Source organism: Punica granatum, chromosome 7, assembly GCF_007655135.1.
Source record: "Punica granatum isolate Tunisia-2019 chromosome 7, ASM765513v2, whole genome shotgun sequence".
Classification (NCBI taxonomy): Eukaryota; Viridiplantae; Streptophyta; class Magnoliopsida; order Myrtales; family Lythraceae; genus Punica; species Punica granatum.
In genome coordinates this window covers 23,823,955-23,842,093 of record NC_045133.1, presented here as the reverse complement: position 1 = coordinate 23,842,093, position 18,139 = coordinate 23,823,955, and the positions used below count along the sequence as shown (strand labels likewise).

General features: G+C 38.2%; 3 protein-coding genes across 3 annotated transcripts; 2 read left to right on the top strand and 1 right to left on the bottom strand.

The window, feature by feature from the left end:
- Window positions 1-5,659: 5,659 nt before the first annotated feature.
- Window positions 5,660-6,587, top strand: LOC116214524 (serpin-ZXA-like). Its single transcript, XM_031549921.1, has 2 exons — window positions 5,660-6,478; window positions 6,552-6,587. Exons 1-2 carry the CDS (start codon window positions 5,660-5,662, stop codon window positions 6,585-6,587), a joined length of 855 nt encoding a protein of 284 aa, XP_031405781.1.
- Window positions 6,588-7,294: 707 nt separating this feature from the next.
- On the bottom strand, window positions 7,295-7,801 carry LOC116214523. The gene has a single exon (XM_031549920.1). It carries the CDS (start codon window positions 7,799-7,801, stop codon window positions 7,295-7,297), a length of 507 nt encoding a protein of 168 aa, XP_031405780.1.
- Window positions 7,802-12,522: 4,721 nt separating this feature from the next.
- LOC116214647 lies at window positions 12,523-15,634 on the top strand. The gene is made up of 3 exons (XM_031550045.1): window positions 12,523-13,242; window positions 13,967-14,154; window positions 14,486-15,634. Exons 1-3 carry the CDS (start codon window positions 12,609-12,611, stop codon window positions 15,017-15,019), a joined length of 1,356 nt encoding a protein of 451 aa, XP_031405905.1. The 5' UTR covers window positions 12,523-12,608; the 3' UTR covers window positions 15,020-15,634.
- The last annotated feature ends 2,505 nt before the right edge of the window (window positions 15,635-18,139 follow it).

Sequence of the window (18,139 nt, the reverse complement as noted above, 5' to 3'; positions counted from 1 at the left end):
TTTTCAAAGTAGGACAATCACGGTAGTTAGATCTTTTTCAACTGCTTAACTAGTGTCATGTGTACATCAATATTGTTGTCGTCGTAGACTCGTATTGTTATTATTATTATTATTATCAAAATTTTACAAAATAAATAATAATAATTCTTGTAGTAGAGGAAATTTTACAATATTCTTGTAATATATTTTAGTGAATAATTTGGTGATGACGAAACTAATAGTACTAAATTATATGTAACAGATACGTCAGGTGGCATGCAATATAATGTTGATTGCCCATGTAAAAATGCCATATCAGGTTTCCTTTCTGAAGGACACATTATCCTTCGATATTGAAATTTTTTATTATACAATTTTTTTCCTACATACGAAAACATCAAAGAAAATTATATTATTCCTTGCTACGTCCTAATGGATTAGACCAATAAAAAATTGAATCACCGGTATTGGAATCAATACAGTTATGACAAAATTCATATTGCAAGAGCTTCTATCATTGAACGATCAAATTAGGTGAACTTCCAAATTATTGAAGTTCATGAACCCGCTCTCGCTTAGAAATTAAAGAGGTTCTTAATTCCGTTCTCGTCAATGAAACTACTTGTATCCCTCTATATGATATTTCACTTCACTTTTATCAGGTTCACATGCATCCTTTTGTAACTGCAAAAAGTTCATGAACTAAATGTGACTTATGAGCGATCATTGTCAATGTAATATATTCTAATCTCATGTCTTTGATGATGATTAGTCTATGACTGATCTTTACATCCAAAAGCCCATCTCCATTTTCTTAATATTTTTTTCAAAAAATAAGCATATTAGGCAAAAGGAAAATAAAATGTGGTCCAGTAGAGGACAGGGCGTGTGTTTTCCCACCCTATGTAATCGTACCAATTTGCACTCAGCCTCCAAACCCCACAAAGACCCAACAGAAGAAGACGATAAATAAGAGGGCCAACAATATGAACACCAAACCAAAAATCCATTGATTGATCAATTTCTTTTTAGGAAATTTAATTTCCCCAAGGGGAAAAAAAAGATGCAGAAAAAAAAAAGAAAAAGAGAAAAGTTGCGTTGTTTTCTATTTCTGCTTCTGCTGCCAGCCTAGCTGGCTCAACCAACCTTCAATGTGAATGTTTTGTAATCTGAATCATGGAAGGAACATTCATTGCAGATAAAATTGGGGTAAGATGGTAAGATTGTTACAAGTTATTGGATCGGTTATATATTTGCCAGGCATAGCAAATTCTCGAATGACAAACCCCGGGTAGCGGGATGAGAGTACCATTCTCACTACGTACGCAAAAATTGATATTGAATGCTTTAATGAGTCGGCCTAGTTGAGCTAGGTAGAAAGCTGGTTTAGGTTCATTGATATCATTTGGCTCCTCCCATGCACAATGATGCCATGGAGAACTGCTTAAGGGAAAGTGCTCATTATTGCTTGCGAAGTTTTGGGGAAAAGTACGAACATATGAATGCAGAAGATTGTAATCACAAGCGACCAGGCCTTACAATTATTACCCGACGACACTTGGTCTAGTGAAAACTGGATAGTACCGAATGGCCACATCACTTCCAATTGGACAAGGGATTGTCCATAATCTATATGGCAAAATTTGGAAAATACCTGTAAGAAAAGAAAAAGGGAAGAAAGCACCAAAATGTAAGTTTCGTTTTCCACCATAAGAAGCCAAAAGCAAATGTCCCACTTCAATATCATTCAGATAATGTAACCCACGTAGGGCAAATGTCCCTACGTGCCATAAATAAAATAACATTAATATAGCTCCAATAATAGCATTCCATTTGGTTTTGTTTGGATTCACACATTCTTATATTTATTTATATATAAAAAAAGAAATTACAAAAAAAAAACATATTGTAATTAATTTGATTTAGTGTATCGAATTGATTTCCCGCCGGATCTACCACAGTCAGCACGCATATCTTGGATGGCCTTTGGACTTTGGAGTTTAGGAAAACGACGACATACCTTCTTTGATCCATATGCCCACGTGTTGTCCTTTAGGGCATGATATGACGAATTATGATTGCAAAAGATATTGCTGACAATGTACAATTTTTTTTTTTCAGATGACTTTTGTTTGTGAATCCAGACGACGAATAAAATAGTAGAGAATATTTCACACGCGATATGCATTTTTTGGGTGAACATACATGACATATATTATATGCTATCATTTGTGACACAGCTATATATTTATCAACGATAATTGTTGATAACAAGAAAGTAGTCGATTTCCCTAATATTTGTTATATGCAAAGGCCAATCGTCATGTGTGCATAGCTATCGTTGCCAAATTTCCTCAAAATGCGTGATATTGTGGTATATATGTAATATGTTGCGGATACCATGATGTAATTTGTATAGCTTACTTATTGTGAATGCATCACAAGGCAACCCAATTATTTTACATCATCTCATATAATTATACGTAGCGTTACAATTTAAATTATTACAATATACAATCAAGTTCGCTAAGCATCTCAGAGGAAAATGTTAAATATCATATCACGTTGTAATAAAAATAGATTGGACCGTCACCAGCTATTTTATAAATAAAAATGCTAGTCAGTTTCACCCGAAAAAGGAAAAAAAAAATTACCAGTCCAGTGAGTGCTCACAATATGGCATGATGATGAAATAACAAATTTCTACCTGAGAGGGATCAATTGGACGATCTATACTCACTTATTCTAATCTTTTCTTTTCTTTTTTTTCTTTTTCCAAAAAGATACAAAATATTCTCTTAGAATAATTTTTTGAAATAACATATTTATCAATGAAATTTTGAAAAAATGTGTATATACACACACACTTGCCCGATCCAGGTTGGCCAAGCCCAAACCCGAACAAAATGGGCTCAACTTATCATGAATCCATGGACAGCATCGAAAATTATCAGTTAATATTTTTAATTCGGAATGAGAAGGAATGGAACGAAATAGGACAGTCTTTTTTATGGAATAGGATTCATGGACAGCATCAATAGATTATCACGTAATATTTGCTACGTCGAAATGAGACAGAATGAAACGAAATAGGATAGAGTCTTTTTTATGAAATAAAATACAATAATATTAAAAAAAAGGTTTTTTTGTTTAAACTTCAAAATATGACGGAGCATAACTAATACATGGGACTTAACAAAATGTCATTTTATATATATATATATTTATAAATACTAGTGAATTTACAAGTGCGTTGCACGTAAAACTTTTTTTGATAAGGTTAAAATACATAATACTCAAACTACAAAATATATTCTAGTAAAAGAATACAAGAATTGATGGGCCACAAAATGTTCATGAGTTCAAAATCAAGAAATCTCTTTTAAAAAAAGAAATATATAAATTATAAATAAATTAATATTATCTCCTTTTGAATGGATTTGTGATCATTTATAGTCAAAAACTTGTTCTTACTTTAAGTTATAAAAAATTAAAATAAAAAATAATTTATAATATATATGAGGATTGGTGACCCAAAAAAAGCAAAAATTGCCTTCTTATTATTTATATTGCAAAATTTTCTAATTGCATGAAAAATTACAAATTATGAGTTTCGTATCACATTTAGCATGACATAACTTTCCTGTCAATTTTAACGGATTTTTCTAATATGACATTAACATTGCAGACATGGCACTGGAAATCTACCGAGTGGACTCCATGGTATTTAAATATTAAGTTCAAAATAAAAATTATTAAAAGTAACTAATAATATTCAAAAAAAAATATATTTCATGTAATTTAATAAAATAAATAAATAATTTTAATTTTAATGAAAACATACATGTATATATTGATAATAGTATTTACATATGTGTAACATAAAAAGTATATACGAAATTAGCATACTAATGATAAATCACTATATCTAAATATATGTATCTGTTTTTGTACAATTTTACGAAATTATTCCTATTATTTTTTACTTTGTGAAGAAAAGTAATATTGAAGGCAAGAATAAAACTATAAAACTCCTCAAATTATAAACTCATTTCTCTTATCTCGCTCCTCCATCAATTCACACGTAGTCACATTCCACTCTACTTGTACTTATTTCTCTTCGACCTCCACTATATCTCTATCTCAACCTAAGTTATTCTTCTTTTCTTTCACTAAAAAGTTATTTTTTTTCAATTTTATCACAATTTTTTTATTTTTTAATAATAACACAACTATGTAAAATTACAAATGGTATATAATGATTAAAATACAAAGGCAACATTTTAAACCATGTTTTTTCACACTACACATAGTGCTAATGCAGAATGTAGTGTATGAATAATAAAAATGTGATAAGTACAATTAAAATAATAGAAATTTTTAAAAAAATGAAATTAATGCAGTTAAAAATAATTTATTCCGAGGAAATATGTCCATTTGTGAATGATACACATGTAAGTTAATATATGAAAAATTGATTCATTATATCCATTGATGAATTTCTCATATGTCATCATGAGTAATGACCTCGTGTTGATCCTTTTCTAGGAAAAGTTAACTTAGGCCACCACTTACGAAACGTATGAAATGTTAACGGATCCATTCAGAGCAAAGTTATGGAGAAAGGTTGTTGGGAAAACAAGAAGGGATGCACCTGTGGGCTCACCAACCTCCCTACTCGCCGGAATTGCCACGAAGCAAGCCACTCTGGGACGGCACCGAGTGCACACCTTGCAACTCAAGAACAATCCACAATGATGAAATTACTAGTCAAACTTACCAAGAAGGTTGAGAGGGTGATAGTACAGATGAAAAACTTCCGTAAAGGGAGCAAGAAAACTCAAATCAAGAAAAATGATATTTCTCGATCCAAGAATGGGAGACGTCAGTATGAGGAGTCTGACGAGGATGAGGATGAGGATGAGATTCACGAGGAATCTGACGAGGAATTCTTGACCGATGATTAGTTTATGATATGTCTTTGGATTTATGTTTTCTCGACTATATATATTGCTCATCTTTTGAACTTATGCATGTTGAATTACTGTTGAAACTATGTATGTTATGATTTTGAATATTTTGGATGAATATTATATAAAAAATGTGTGAACACGTTGAAATGTTAAATGGGATATCGATAATTTAAGCAGAAACTCTGTCGAATTTTTTTTTTCATCCCCTTACGACATATTCAATTACATGTCCTACTACTTTTGTTGTGATAATAAAAAATTATTGATGTGAATATTGGGTTTAGCATGTTATATAATGTGTTACAGTAAAAAGGTAAATAATTAAATATATAAAATTCGGTGTTTTAGTAAATAAACAAAAGTAGTGTAAATAGGATAGATACAATACAACTAAATGGGAGAAGATGACATGCCGAAACCGCGCTAGCCGGAGGGGTAGCTAGGACGGAAGGGCAGGTTGCTTGTTCGAATCCCTACCGGTGCAAGGAAAATGGCGAAATTTCTGACGGAAGTTCGTCGAAAGTCGCGACAGAAATTTTCTGACGACATTTCCGTCACCTTACCCCGTAGGAAGGGCCGTCAGATTTTCGAAGAATTCCAATTCAATGAAATATCCGATGGAATTATGTTGGAAATTTCCGGCAGCTCTTTGTCGGAAATCCGAGGGCCTTTCCAATGGATGTGGGCATCCAACACCCTGTTTTTCGATGGGCTGTTTTCCGTTGGAAAAGCAATTCTCCGACGGTTTTCCGATGGATTGGCCCTTCAGAATTGACATGAATGCTAGCAGTGAGGTAAATAACTGGGCTAAGATGGAGACTAATGGACTCATCGACAACATTGTCACTTCCGGCAACATCACCACGCTAACGTTGCTCGTGTTAGCGAATGCCTTGTACTTCAAGGGGGCTTGGGTCGAGAGGTTCAATGTGTCCAGAACGAGAAACTATGACTTCTATCCCCCAACTGGCCAGCCCGCTGTTCCAGTCCCCTTCATGACCAGCAAAAGGGACCAATGCATCGGCACCTACAAGGGATCCAAAGTCCTTCGGCTTCGCTACAAGCAAGCCAGTGATGTAAACCACTGCTTCTCAATGTGCATCTTCCTTCCAAATGAGCGGGACGGGCTGCGTGATCAAATGGAAAGAGCCTGTTCCGAGCAGGGGTTCTTGAATGACCCTGCTCCTTACATGGAGGTGGAGGTAGGCGAATTCAGAATCCCCAAATTCAAGATCATGTCAAAGTTTGGGAATGTTTGTGGGTTTCTTGCTAAGCTTGATGTGCATCTGGGATGCCTCCCGGTGGTGGCGGTGGATCAAGTGATCCCTCATTCAAATATAGTCCAAAATGCTTTCGTCAAGGTTAATGAAGAAGGCCCTGAAGCAGCTGCTGTTACTGCTGTGGTCACCAAATTTGGTTGCGGGATATCTAGTTGGCCTAAATTATATGTAGACTTTGTCGCCGACCGCCCATTCATGTTCGTGATCCGAGAGGAGATGACTGGAGTTGTTCTCTTTGTAGGTCAGGTACTCAGTCCCCTGGACGCATCATGGCCACTCGGAAGTGCTTATTTTGTTCTAGTTTTTCTGTTTACTGCAGAAGTCTGGGCTGTCTAGCTTAGGGTATGTCCCGTGATAGAGCCACTTGTTCATGCAAAATTTCCCGAAAGATATGGGATTTATCTTTTGCCATTCAATATATATCCTCTTGGACCTCTTCCTTTTGGACAGTTTGTTGTGCACTATCAATTTCCTCTTGCAATCTGAAGTCCAATCGAAATAAAAATGACCTGACAAGAAATTTCTGCACTGATCACATTAACTTCTCTTCATTTAATATTAAATCGGAGAAAGTTGATGTTCCTGAATGCTTAGATGCAGCTACACTTAATCCAAGAGATTCAAGTCTATGACCAGAACAGAACAAAGGTTTCGAACCTAAAGGCCCAACATCTACAATGGATTTACTTTTCAGATAATGTTCAATATAGTCTCACTAAATGGTTTGATTTAGGCAGAGAGACAACTTGTAGAGCAGATGCAGTCATTCCCGAATCATTGAAAATCCATAAGTCGATGAATCCGTAATAACTTAAGGCTGCCGTTTGTTAATCCCATGTTCAGTCCAGAACATGTATAAAGTTTCCAGTCTGAAATATTAGAAGTGAACGAGGAGCCACCCCATTTTGATAGGAGAAAGCCGGAACATTACATTTGGATTCATTCCATAGAAATTATCGTACAAGAATAGGAGAAACTAAACATAGTTAATGTGATCAATCAAACTACTCCGAATCTTTCAAATTTACAATTAAAAAAGAAAAAAACCAAATCAGGGGAAGTTCATTGGTGTGCTTGCTTCTTGGTTTCTATCCCCCATCCCACCCTCCTTGCCACGGCACAACTTCGGCTTCTCGGATACAGCAGCATCACATCTGCCCCATTCCGACTGAAGTCACAAGGCGCGTCCTCCTCAATCCTTCCCATCCCCACGCTAGAGCTCTTAGGCAGCACCCTGGGTCCAAGTTGGCTCGGTTTCCTGATCACCGCTCCAGAGTTCTGCCTCTGCAGGATCGCTTCCACATCTATCCGGCCACCAAAGCTTCTGGCGGAAGCTGCCCTGATGAGCTCCCTCAGGTCGTCCTCGTCATTGGACCTAGACGAGGCGGTGCTGAAGCTCCTTGGAAGGGCGGGGTAGGGCCCGCCCGGGCATCCCATGTTGCCGTACCCAACCCTGTCTGCGTAGTCGGATAGGGTCTGAACATAGAGGTCCCGAGCCTTACAGAGGACCCTTATTGGTGCAGAGATGATTCTCATGAACCGGCTTCGGTTTTGGGCTGCGGTTTTCATTTCGAATTTGGTATTTTGCTTCTAATCGGAGATGTCAGAATAGAGGTTGAAGCAAGAAGAGAAACGGACCAAGAGGTACGGAAAGATCAAAGTGACCCGATGAGAACACTGAGACCATCTTGTTTGCTTAAGTACTTTCCAAATTGCTCCATCGGTTATCTTATCTGTTGTACTTTTTTTTATTTTTCCGAATTTGACTCTATGGTAGTCCCTTTGCTGACTCATCATCCGTCGGACCAATCACCAGACAGGGGGTGGGTCCAATAGGAAAACCACTGGAGGAATTGTCTGCTGTCTGTATTAGGAGTCGGCTCAAATCAACTGGCAATTAGAAAGGTAAACCATAAGGCGATTGAGTGCATTTGACTCAGAGTTCCATCATTTATACATTAAACAACGGATAAACTCATATAGTCTGCTCTGTATTATTAAGTTTGACCGGACTTTCATTCAGCTAGCAATGACCAGCTTTTAAGGCATTATACAACAATTATTCTGAATTTTTCATTTAGTGTGATGTAATAATTTGCATGTTTATATCACGAGAAACGGTTCAGTTGGTAAATTGAATTATCTATAAGCAGATTATATTTGTAATGCCAGGACTTAAAACTTACTGGAGGCTTCTCATGGCCCCGGTCTAAGTTGATGTAATTGAATAAAAATTAGTTGAGAATGCCTAGTGATTAAAACAATAACTAATGTTTATTGTTTTGACTGTATAAATTTTCATAATTTTTCCTACGTCTATCTAAATGATGCGGCTGTAGATGAGTTTGATGTGTGACGGACATTGTTTTGTTTCAAGCAGAAAGTCATGAATACATTTGCATAATAATCTGCAAAATAAGCTTATTTTCTACGTTATATATGACTACAATATTATTTGCATGATAGTTACATCAATTTTATCATCACTAGATGGTTCATTTGCTGAGTCATCTCTCGGCCAACTTACCCCACTTGGAAAGCGAACTGAAATATATCATACGTACATATATACACACATATATGTATATATGTGGGCGCAGACGTACCTACCGAATTCATGAATGTCCACAATTGAGTTATTACGTCAGGGATATGGTATATGGTTACCGGAAAGGGTCCATATTCGCACGAGTAGACTCTCGGGCCCATTAGCGCGTTAATCTCACCAATTTGCTCGCCCCATAATGGTCTCCCACATTAATTAAGATGAGATAAAGAAATATCGTTATATTACAGCACGACATTAGGATATTCGAATTTGCTTGAATTGCCGAATAGGACCGGTTTAGATTAAGGAACCATCTATTTCTTTTTCTTGGCCATGTTACTGAGGAGTGAGGACCTTCCAATTCTTTAGTAAGCTATCTTATACCGAAAGTGGCTTGTGCAGATTGGTAGGAGATGGGGTCCTAAGAACTTTAGTAAGCTATCTTATACCGAAAGTGAAGGTAGATGCTCGGGTCAGATTTTTTCGAATAAATATTCCGCTGCATAGACTCATTTCACTGATAATCTCGGTCCCAACGATATAACATTGCGTTGTGGCACATTCCTGAAAGGTTGAGAACCGTTAATGTTTTGAGTTAGCTGCCACGCTAGCAAAATCGAATTGAATGAAATAGAAGCCAATTCTTTGATGCGAACCTAACCGAAGGAGAAAAAAAAAAAAGCTCTGGTTGCTCAGATTCGTTCCTTTTCCTCTCCTATCCCTTCCTCTCTCTCTCTCCCCTAAAAACTCCCAAACACGGTGTGAAAGTAATTAGCGAGAAAAATGAGAGAAAAAAAGTGAAAAGAAAAATAGAATTTTAAAAGTTTTAAAAACACTATTATAAAGAAAGTTATGTAGAGGAGGGAATGCAAAATACATGAGTTCCTTCAAATTTCTCCAATTTGGAGGGTTAGGACATTCTTAACAATGGAGGGAGACTGTTCCCCTCCAAATCCCTCCTTCTCCTTCCCCTGTCCTTCAAATAAATCTCCCAAGCAAGGAAACACTCTCCCTCCAAATTCTCTCCCTTCCTCTCCCTCCAAAACATAATGTTAGAGAGGGATTTCTTCTTCTTTTTTTTCCGATTATCAGAGAGGCATATGACCTAATATAAGAAAATAGAAAATCTGATAAGGTGGCAGGTGTAGTCTCACAATGAAAATTGATATATCCTCTAAAAACTAGGTTAGGACATGTGCCGCTGCACTATATTCCATTTGTCTTCTAAGGACTATTTTTTGGAGTTCTTAAGGAGGGAGAGGAAAGGAGAGGAGAGGGAGGAGGGGAGAGGGAAGGAGAGGAGAGGAAATGGAGGAAAATGAACTTCCTTGTTTGCGAGTAATTAACAAGGGGATGAGTGGAGATGAGTGAATATATTATACAAGTTTAAAAAATTTGCAAAGAGAGTAGAAAATACATAAGTTCATCAAATTCCTCCAATTTGAAGGGTTGGAATATTCTTAACAATGGAAGGAAATGGAGGGAGAGTGTTTCCCTCCAAATCCCTCATTCTTCCTTCCATTTCCCTCAAATAAATCTCCCAAATCCTCTCCCTCCAAATCTAACTCCCAAACACACCTTAGAGTGGGAGTTGTTTGTCATCCATGAATCAATTGAACCAATCGATTAAATATGGGGGACCGACGGCGAGGTTGAATCAGCTGAATTTCCAATGAAGAGGCGGCCTAGCTGCAGGCATAATATGTCACTAACTGAATGACTTTCATTGTGCCTTAGTAGGACTATGATTCTGTCAAAACTTAGCTCGTGGAATTCACCACAAAGGCCGAAAAAGTGGAAGGTCGATTGCCCAAATAGCGAATCCCACCCTTCCATATATCAGTGAGACATAAGGTAATGGTCCTGACTAAATCTGTGGGTTCTTCATGAATTTTGATTAATGGGGCCATATCGTAATTATGCACATGTTTCTAATATAAGGTCCACAGAAATAAATCTAAGCCTAACATCTGGTTAGACTAGATTGTCGATTCATGAATGCCCCGGCAGTCCAAGCTGATGTTGAAAAGGTACCAAGTAGCTAGCTCGGTCACATCGTAAGAAGTAGCTTTGAAGATCACAAACTCGAGGCCTGCTCAAAGAAATAGCATTGGTTCGAGTATTCTTTGTACATATACCCTCTTCCGGAAAATCCTTCGAGTCTCATTTTATTAGCACTTCATGTTGCGGTTCGTTGCGTGAGGATCGATTCCGATAAACCGAGATACTCAGTTTGTGAAGGATTAAAAGGAACGCTTTATCTACGCCCAACATCATGCCTCATTATACAAGATGCGCTCGGGGGCCCGGGGAGTGACAACAACCTCAATGACTCCGACAAAGAAAGAACTCATTAGCACATGACATATCGACGTGGGGTCATGAGAAAGTAATACAAAAATTTGAATTAATCAAGTCGATTCGACTTCCATAATCATGGTGCATTAAAAAAAAAGTAATATACAGATATGAGCATTGTAATTACAAAAAGTAACAGTCCATGATGAAAATATTTGCATGTTTCTCTATATATTCCAATTAATTGTTACCATCGGTGATATAATGGCATGGCTCGGCTAAGTCTCAATCAAGGTCTCTCTCATCCTTAAGTTTGGCACTAGATTATCGATATCTCTCAAGGATGGTAGCCAGATTAAGTTTTTTTTCTTTTTTCATTTGATGATTACATAGAGAGGTTCATGAATTCAATATGGGATTAAAAAAGGGGGGTCATGAAAAATTTTAATGATAAATATTAAAACGAAATGTGTATTCGAGATCAAGGATGCACACAGTTTAATCTCATTTCAATGTTAGGCTTGGTTTGGGTGCATTGTCGCTGATGGAAAAGTACTGAAACAAAATTGCTGAAAAGTAAATGTTGATTTCATAATAAATTAAAGTATTTGGAAGAAACTAATTTAAAATGTTGAAAGTAAAAAAGGAAATTATTAATACTTGAAACAGAATAAACAGAACCGGATTTCATAAGAATTTATTAACCTGCTTAAGAAAATCACGTTTGCAACAACAATATCGACCCAAATTGTTGTTTCAAAAACTCTCACCAAACATCAAATTTACTTAAAATTATAAGAAAAAGTGATTATAAAATTTTTCACCGCATTCCCAAGCAAATTCTAAATCTAGAATTTTCTATGGCTCCAGCATTGTTTTGATAAGTTTTTCTAAACTACTATTCAAAAAGATAAAATTTTCTACAATTTTTTCCCCATAAAATCTTCCATAATTTTGAAAAAGGGGATTCAGTACATGGTAATTGGTATACATCGACATCTAATAATTTAGAGGATTCAAGTTCGATTCTCATATCCGTTTTCCTTTATTAAGTTTTCTATTCTGATATACTAGGCTCTGCTTCAATAAAAAAAAATTTCATAATTTTAAATTACAAAAAAAAAAAGTAAAGTGTGAATTAAAGACATGAATAGTTTGTCTGACTTGCATGGTCCAACGAGCCCACAAGAGAGGGCCCATGCACGCACTCTTCCAGATCAGATCCAACGGCCTCCGTTTAATTATTCCTAATCCTCATTCAATATGGAGGCCCACCAATCCAAAGCCGTCCATGCTTTGTCTTTCGGCCCAGCTGGTCCGACGTGTCACCCTCTCATAGGCAACGGCAAAAGCCGGTCGATCCTACGCGGGTCTCTGTAGCACTGGATCCCGCCCCCCTTTGGAACACCAACTTGAACAGCAGTGCGAACTTTCGCCAATCAATCACCGTCTCCCAATCAAATTCAAAATCAGAAAATAACGAAATTTTTTTATTAACCCAAAAAAAAGAAAGGGGGGAGGAGGACGACTATGGCGTGGTTGGCGCGTTCGCTCGCCGACTCCCTCCGGCTCGACGAGGACGGCGCCGATGCCGGAGACGGCGACGATGGCGGTGACGAGGAAGGAGAAGATTGGAGAGGAGAAGAGAGAAGGGAAAACGACCCCGCACCTCCCAGCCCCACCGACTGTCATGGCAGTCTCGATCGAGATCGAAGTGGCAACCATATCGAGGGCGAATCAGCTGAGGAGTGGCAATCGCGCGGCGTTAAGGAAGACCTAAACGAGCTGACGCAGACGCTTACACGCCAGCTGTGGGGAGTGGCCAATTTCCTCGCCCCACCTCCCTCTCAGCCCACCACGCCCTCCCACTCCGATCCGGGAATCAGCGAGTGGGATCGGTTCGGGACACCCGGCCGCCGCTCCAATTCCAGCTCCGAAGGGAGGGAGCCGATGGAAGAGGCAGCCAAGGAGGTGAGGTCCAGGGAAATGGATGTGGGGTTGGAACCGATCGAATCGGAAGGCGAGTACGGAGAAGAGGAGGAGGAGTTTGAGGAAGTGGAGCTGATTGGGGTTACCGATGAGGTTTTGGCCTTCGCCAGGAATATAGCGATGCATCCGGAGACTTGGCTTGATTTCCCTCTCGATGCCGAAGACGATTTGGATGGTAAGGATGCTTATTCAATGTCATTTCCCGTGCTGCGCATTCAATTAATTGGAGATTCCCGACATTTCATGACATTATTGAACCAATGCTATTACCTGTGCATTGGAAATCTAAGCAGCAGCTCTACTTAGGCAGTTGTAGTCTGTTTAAATTTCGGTTGTAAGAAGTTGTGACTCTGGGAATGCTTAATATAATTCTTGCGCAGGTTTGAGATGATTGCTCGTACTTCCTTAAGGTTGAGTTAGGGATTGCCTTAATCATATTTCTTTTAAGCTGTATTATGTTGCTGTGAGTTTTCAAAATGAGCATTGTGTAAAATTTCGTTCCACTTTCAGCGAGCAGTGTCATTTCCAGGAAGCGCAGCTACTTCCATGCCCCTTCTGATACTTCTTTTGTTGTCCTCGGAAATGGTCCATTTATGTATTTCATCATTTTGTTACTATGTCTCCTTAAAATAATTAAGTAAAAGCATCCCAATGCCCAAGGATATTTGTAAATTAATCCTTTGGATGATCGATGGCGAAATGATGGCTGCTTTATGATAGTGCGCGCATGTTTTTGACTGCATAGATGGCAATGGGAATTTAGGAGAAAAGCATAAGTCCAAGCATTCAATAAGAAGTGCTAACTTAATTCTGTATTCATTCACTTGCTTTGTGCAGCCAATCGGTTATAACTTCCCATTCTGATTAATGGTTTCTCTGTTTTGCTCATTTGTGCTTAGACTTTAAAATGTCGGATGCCCAGCAACAACACGCCCGGGCTATTGAGAACCTTGCACTGAGATTACGGGCCCTGAGAATTGAACTTTGCCCATGCCATATGAGCGAGAGTTACTTTTGGAAAGTCTACTTTGTGCTTCTGCATTCAAGACTCGAAAAACATAACGCGGATATCTTGTCAACGCCTCAGGTGAAGTACCTCCTTTTTTCTTAAAGTTCTGTGTTGAAGCATGTTTGACCTCCTCTCGGTTGATGAAGGCAGTCGATTTCCTTGGTTTTTTTAGTTCGTTATTCTTGTGAAATCTCTTAGCATCTCGGGTATGAGCTTGTTTCACATCAGCAACTGTTTTAAAATCAAAACCTAGAAACTCTTTTTACTCTGATAGAAGTGGAATTGATGATGATTATCTAAGTCATAACTTGATCTTGAAGGCACTCCTAGATTTTTCAATGCAAGTTTATTGGATTATGATAAGGCAGTGGTTTGACAACCTAGTTGTTGCGAAACCAATCGCTTACAGGTTATGGAAGCCAGAGCAATGTGGATGAAGGAACTGAAAGAGCAGACAAAGCCAGAATTTGACTGGCCAGAAATAAGCACATACCATTTCAATGAATATGAACGTGATGATATGCAGCAGGATGAAGCCTACCCCGGTTCACCCAATTACTTTACTGCTCGAAGCGTTCCGTTTAGGTCCTCTGCGTTTGAACCCGAAAGATCTTCCACATTGATGCATACTGAGATTGAGGAGCACCCCACTGCAAGTTTGGAGACACAGACTGTTGACAAATCTGTGACTGGAGAAAATACTGTTGTTGACACAAAGAATAAGGATTCACCTAGAATGCCAGTTCAAAGTTTTGATGATGATGATGACGACGACGACTGGCCAGAGGAAGAATATTCAGATCTAGTTGGGTTCAGTGGAGCCGTTGCATCCATGGGAATCGAAGAGGATATTTCCTTCAGTGATCTGGAGGATGACATAGATGTCTCTATGCCCATTAGATCCAAGTCAGTTTCAGATGGCCAAGAAAAGAGGAATTCATGAACGAAATGGTGGACAGTGAAGCAACCACTTCTGGTAGTTTCTATGGAATGAAGCCGTACTTTGAGTCAAGCATCGTAGAGGCCTTCCCTCAGGTTTTGCCTTGATTCTGACTTATTGCACTCTCATGTTCCCCTAGTTTTGGGGACTTAAAAGGCAAAAACTCCAACCGTGACCTTTTCATCACAGAGTAATGGAAGGTCTCAATTTTCAGTGACCAACCTAGCTTTCAAACATGGGCAAGTTAGCAGTGTGAAAGAAGGGATCATCCATATCTTATGATCCCCAATGCTTCGGAGTTTCTCTGAAATGGGAATCTGTACAGGAGCTTGTATTTGATGATTATCGTCCTTGCCAGAGCAAAATACCATTTGGCTTTTGTTACAAAGGTGATACTCTTTACTTCCCGAGTTCTTCCAGAAGAAGAGGAAAACTCAGGTTTTGGGTACTTGAGAAGTAGACCGTGAATTATATGTTTGGATAAATGTATCGGGAACACTACATACGGGACATTGTCGTACCTATATTGATTCATTTGTTTTGTATGAATCGCTGCTTTCTCTTTGGTGGACTTTGGAAGTAACAGAAATCAAAGAAGCTCATTTGATTAATTCTTAATTATGTATGTTGTCTGCAGAAGCCACAGACACTTTCTTCAGCATCGCGGAAATTTTGTATCTCGTGATCATGTCCAGACCTGTTGGACACCCTCCTCAAATGTTGTTTTGATCGTGTAGAAGCAATCGTATCTACATATCGACACGACGAAACCTTTTGCCGAATAAAATAACTCCATATATCAGTAGAAAAGTGATGATTAAATCCGTAATCTATGGATAGATCATCATCCTATGATGTGTTGTTTGGCCATAATTAGATGGGCACTTCTTCAGTGTTGTTCCTGTGCCCTCTCTTACCGTTGGATCGCCTCCTTCTCTCTTCTTATTTTTCTCTCTCTAGGACGATCCAGCGACAGGCAAAGGGCATGGATACGATACTGGCGTACCATAGAATTTCCTCAATTAGAGATGGTGTATGCAGGATGGAGGTGTCTTATGGGAGGCTTACACAATTTACTTTAAAGAAAATGAAAAATACTACGGTAATTGACTGAAAGGAAAAATCATATTAATTGACTATATTTTTGTTGTTAAATTTAAATTGGAAAATTTTGTCCATACAACAATATTGCAATATTAATAATTAAATTCTATGACGGGCAGACCCAAATTGACAAAGTGTGATGAGGGGGAATGGGGTATCATCCCATTGTGCAACAATGATTACACGTTAGACACGCTTCCAACTTTGGGTATCATTATTCCTAATTCCCTATATTTCACGTTAAACTATGCCATGGTCTCCATTAATTTTTTGTTCAATGACTTCTTCCGATAATACACTTATGTTTATTTTACAACACTCGTGTGTATTTTGTAATAATACTCTTATCTTTAATAACGAAATTGATAATCTACTTACAAAACAAAAACAAAATTTTGCTTATGCGCGTAGGCTTGGAATTTTTCTTCTTATTAATATTTGCTCCAAATAATGCTTACATGGTGGAATCTAAGTACAAATTACGCAATAATTATTTTCAAAGAACATGGAAACATTTTGAGCTATTAGACATAATTCCTTATGATCATGGGATATTATCCTCTACCCCACCACCCTTTGAAAAGAATCTCACAATAAATTTTTCCATTTTTCTTTTTCAATTACAAAGGACGAGGTTCGTTGCCTAAAATAAAGAAATAAAAATCTTAACGGTTAGTTCTATCACGAGAATTGATCTTGGAATCTTTAAGTTGTTAGGTGAACGTATGCTATCGCGCTTCGTGGTATAGGAAAGTATAAGTAGAATCACACCGGAATAAACGAACTGACTTATTGTTCAATATGCGGGTGTATTGCATCAAAGCAATAGAAAATGGAAAAAAGAAATATATCGTTTTTTTCTCATCATATATGAATTCAGGATGTCGATTAAGATTTTCTTAAAACTTAGGTTAGGCATAGCAATAAATACCTCAGTGATCTAGACTCTACGATGTCTACATGCAACTATTAGTTTGCAGTGATGCCAACAAAGGCGGCTTTTGCTTTCCATGTCGCAGAAAATTGTCAAGGATCATTACAAGTGGTTGTCCACTTGTTGAATATTTTCCGAAAAAATAAAAACTCCTATTTAGCAAGATATAGCACTTTATGTATCAAATCTTGTAATGTCCTGTTGAAAACTAAGGTACCTTGTTATTTACATAATACTCGTAACTAAGTCTTTGTAAAGTCTCCTATAATTGCACACGTTTTTACAAGCGTCCTACCGGAGGTTAAATCCTACGTTCAGTAGGATTTTAGAAGTACTCCAAATAATACACTGATACGAGCAGATTGAGTGTCGGACTTCCCTCATATGAATATTATATATAAGACAAATAAATGAGTTGTTAGATTGTAGTATGGTATATGCGTCGATGGTCGATAAGATAGATCAATAAGTAGTTAGAGCATAGGCATGTGTGTATGTAAATTACGTACATATATGTCTATATGAGGAAGGTCTATAACTTCTAAGGGATAATGTTTAAAACACATAAATTAGATGGAGATCTCTTACCAATAGCACTAAAGCCATAAGCAAAGATGACACCTCTCCCTTGACATCTCAACCTCCCCTCTCTCTCTCTCTCTCTCTCTCTCTCTCTCTCACAATCAATCAAATGGCTGCTACCACAACCTCAGGTAGCTGCACCGGTCTCTTCACCTTAAGATCGAACCCGCCGGCAGGCAGCAACGGCACTAGCCCTAAGGTCCGTAGTGGCAGCTCACCGGGCTGCAGCAGGCTTGACGGGGTCGCTGCATGGCTCATGAATGGTGTCTCGAGTGCTTTTTTTGCATCCCTCGAGCGGTGTTCCTGCATTCGCATCGCCACCAAGGATGACTTTGGGGATGAAGGGAACGATCTGCCGCTGATCTACAATGACGGGAATCTCCCGCGAGATAGCAGTGCTGGCAGCGTGACCAGCATGGCCCGACGGAGGAAAGGTAATATGAAGAGTACCGGAGCATTTGTAGTTGAGGACTGATCATCAAAAGGAAAATACGCTATGGTCA

Coding starts and splice junctions, on each gene's coding strand:
- LOC116214524 (XM_031549921.1), top strand. CDS start 5,660: ATGGGCTGTTTTCCGTTGGAAAAGCAATTCTCCGACGGTTTTCCGATG. Junction 6,479..6,551: donor TTGTTCTCTTTGTAGGTCAG/GTACTCAGTCCC, acceptor TGTTTACTGCAG/AAGTCTGGGCTGTCTAGCTT.
- LOC116214523 (XM_031549920.1), bottom strand. CDS start 7,801: ATGAAAACCGCAGCCCAAAACCGAAGCCGGTTCATGAGAATCATCTCT.
- LOC116214647 (XM_031550045.1), top strand. CDS start 12,609: ATGGCGTGGTTGGCGCGTTCGCTCGCCGACTCCCTCCGGCTCGACGAG. Junction 13,243..13,966: donor TGCCGAAGACGATTTGGATG/GTAAGGATGCTT, acceptor ATTTGTGCTTAG/ACTTTAAAATGTCGGATGCC. Junction 14,155..14,485: donor ATATCTTGTCAACGCCTCAG/GTGAAGTACCTC, acceptor AATCGCTTACAG/GTTATGGAAGCCAGAGCAAT.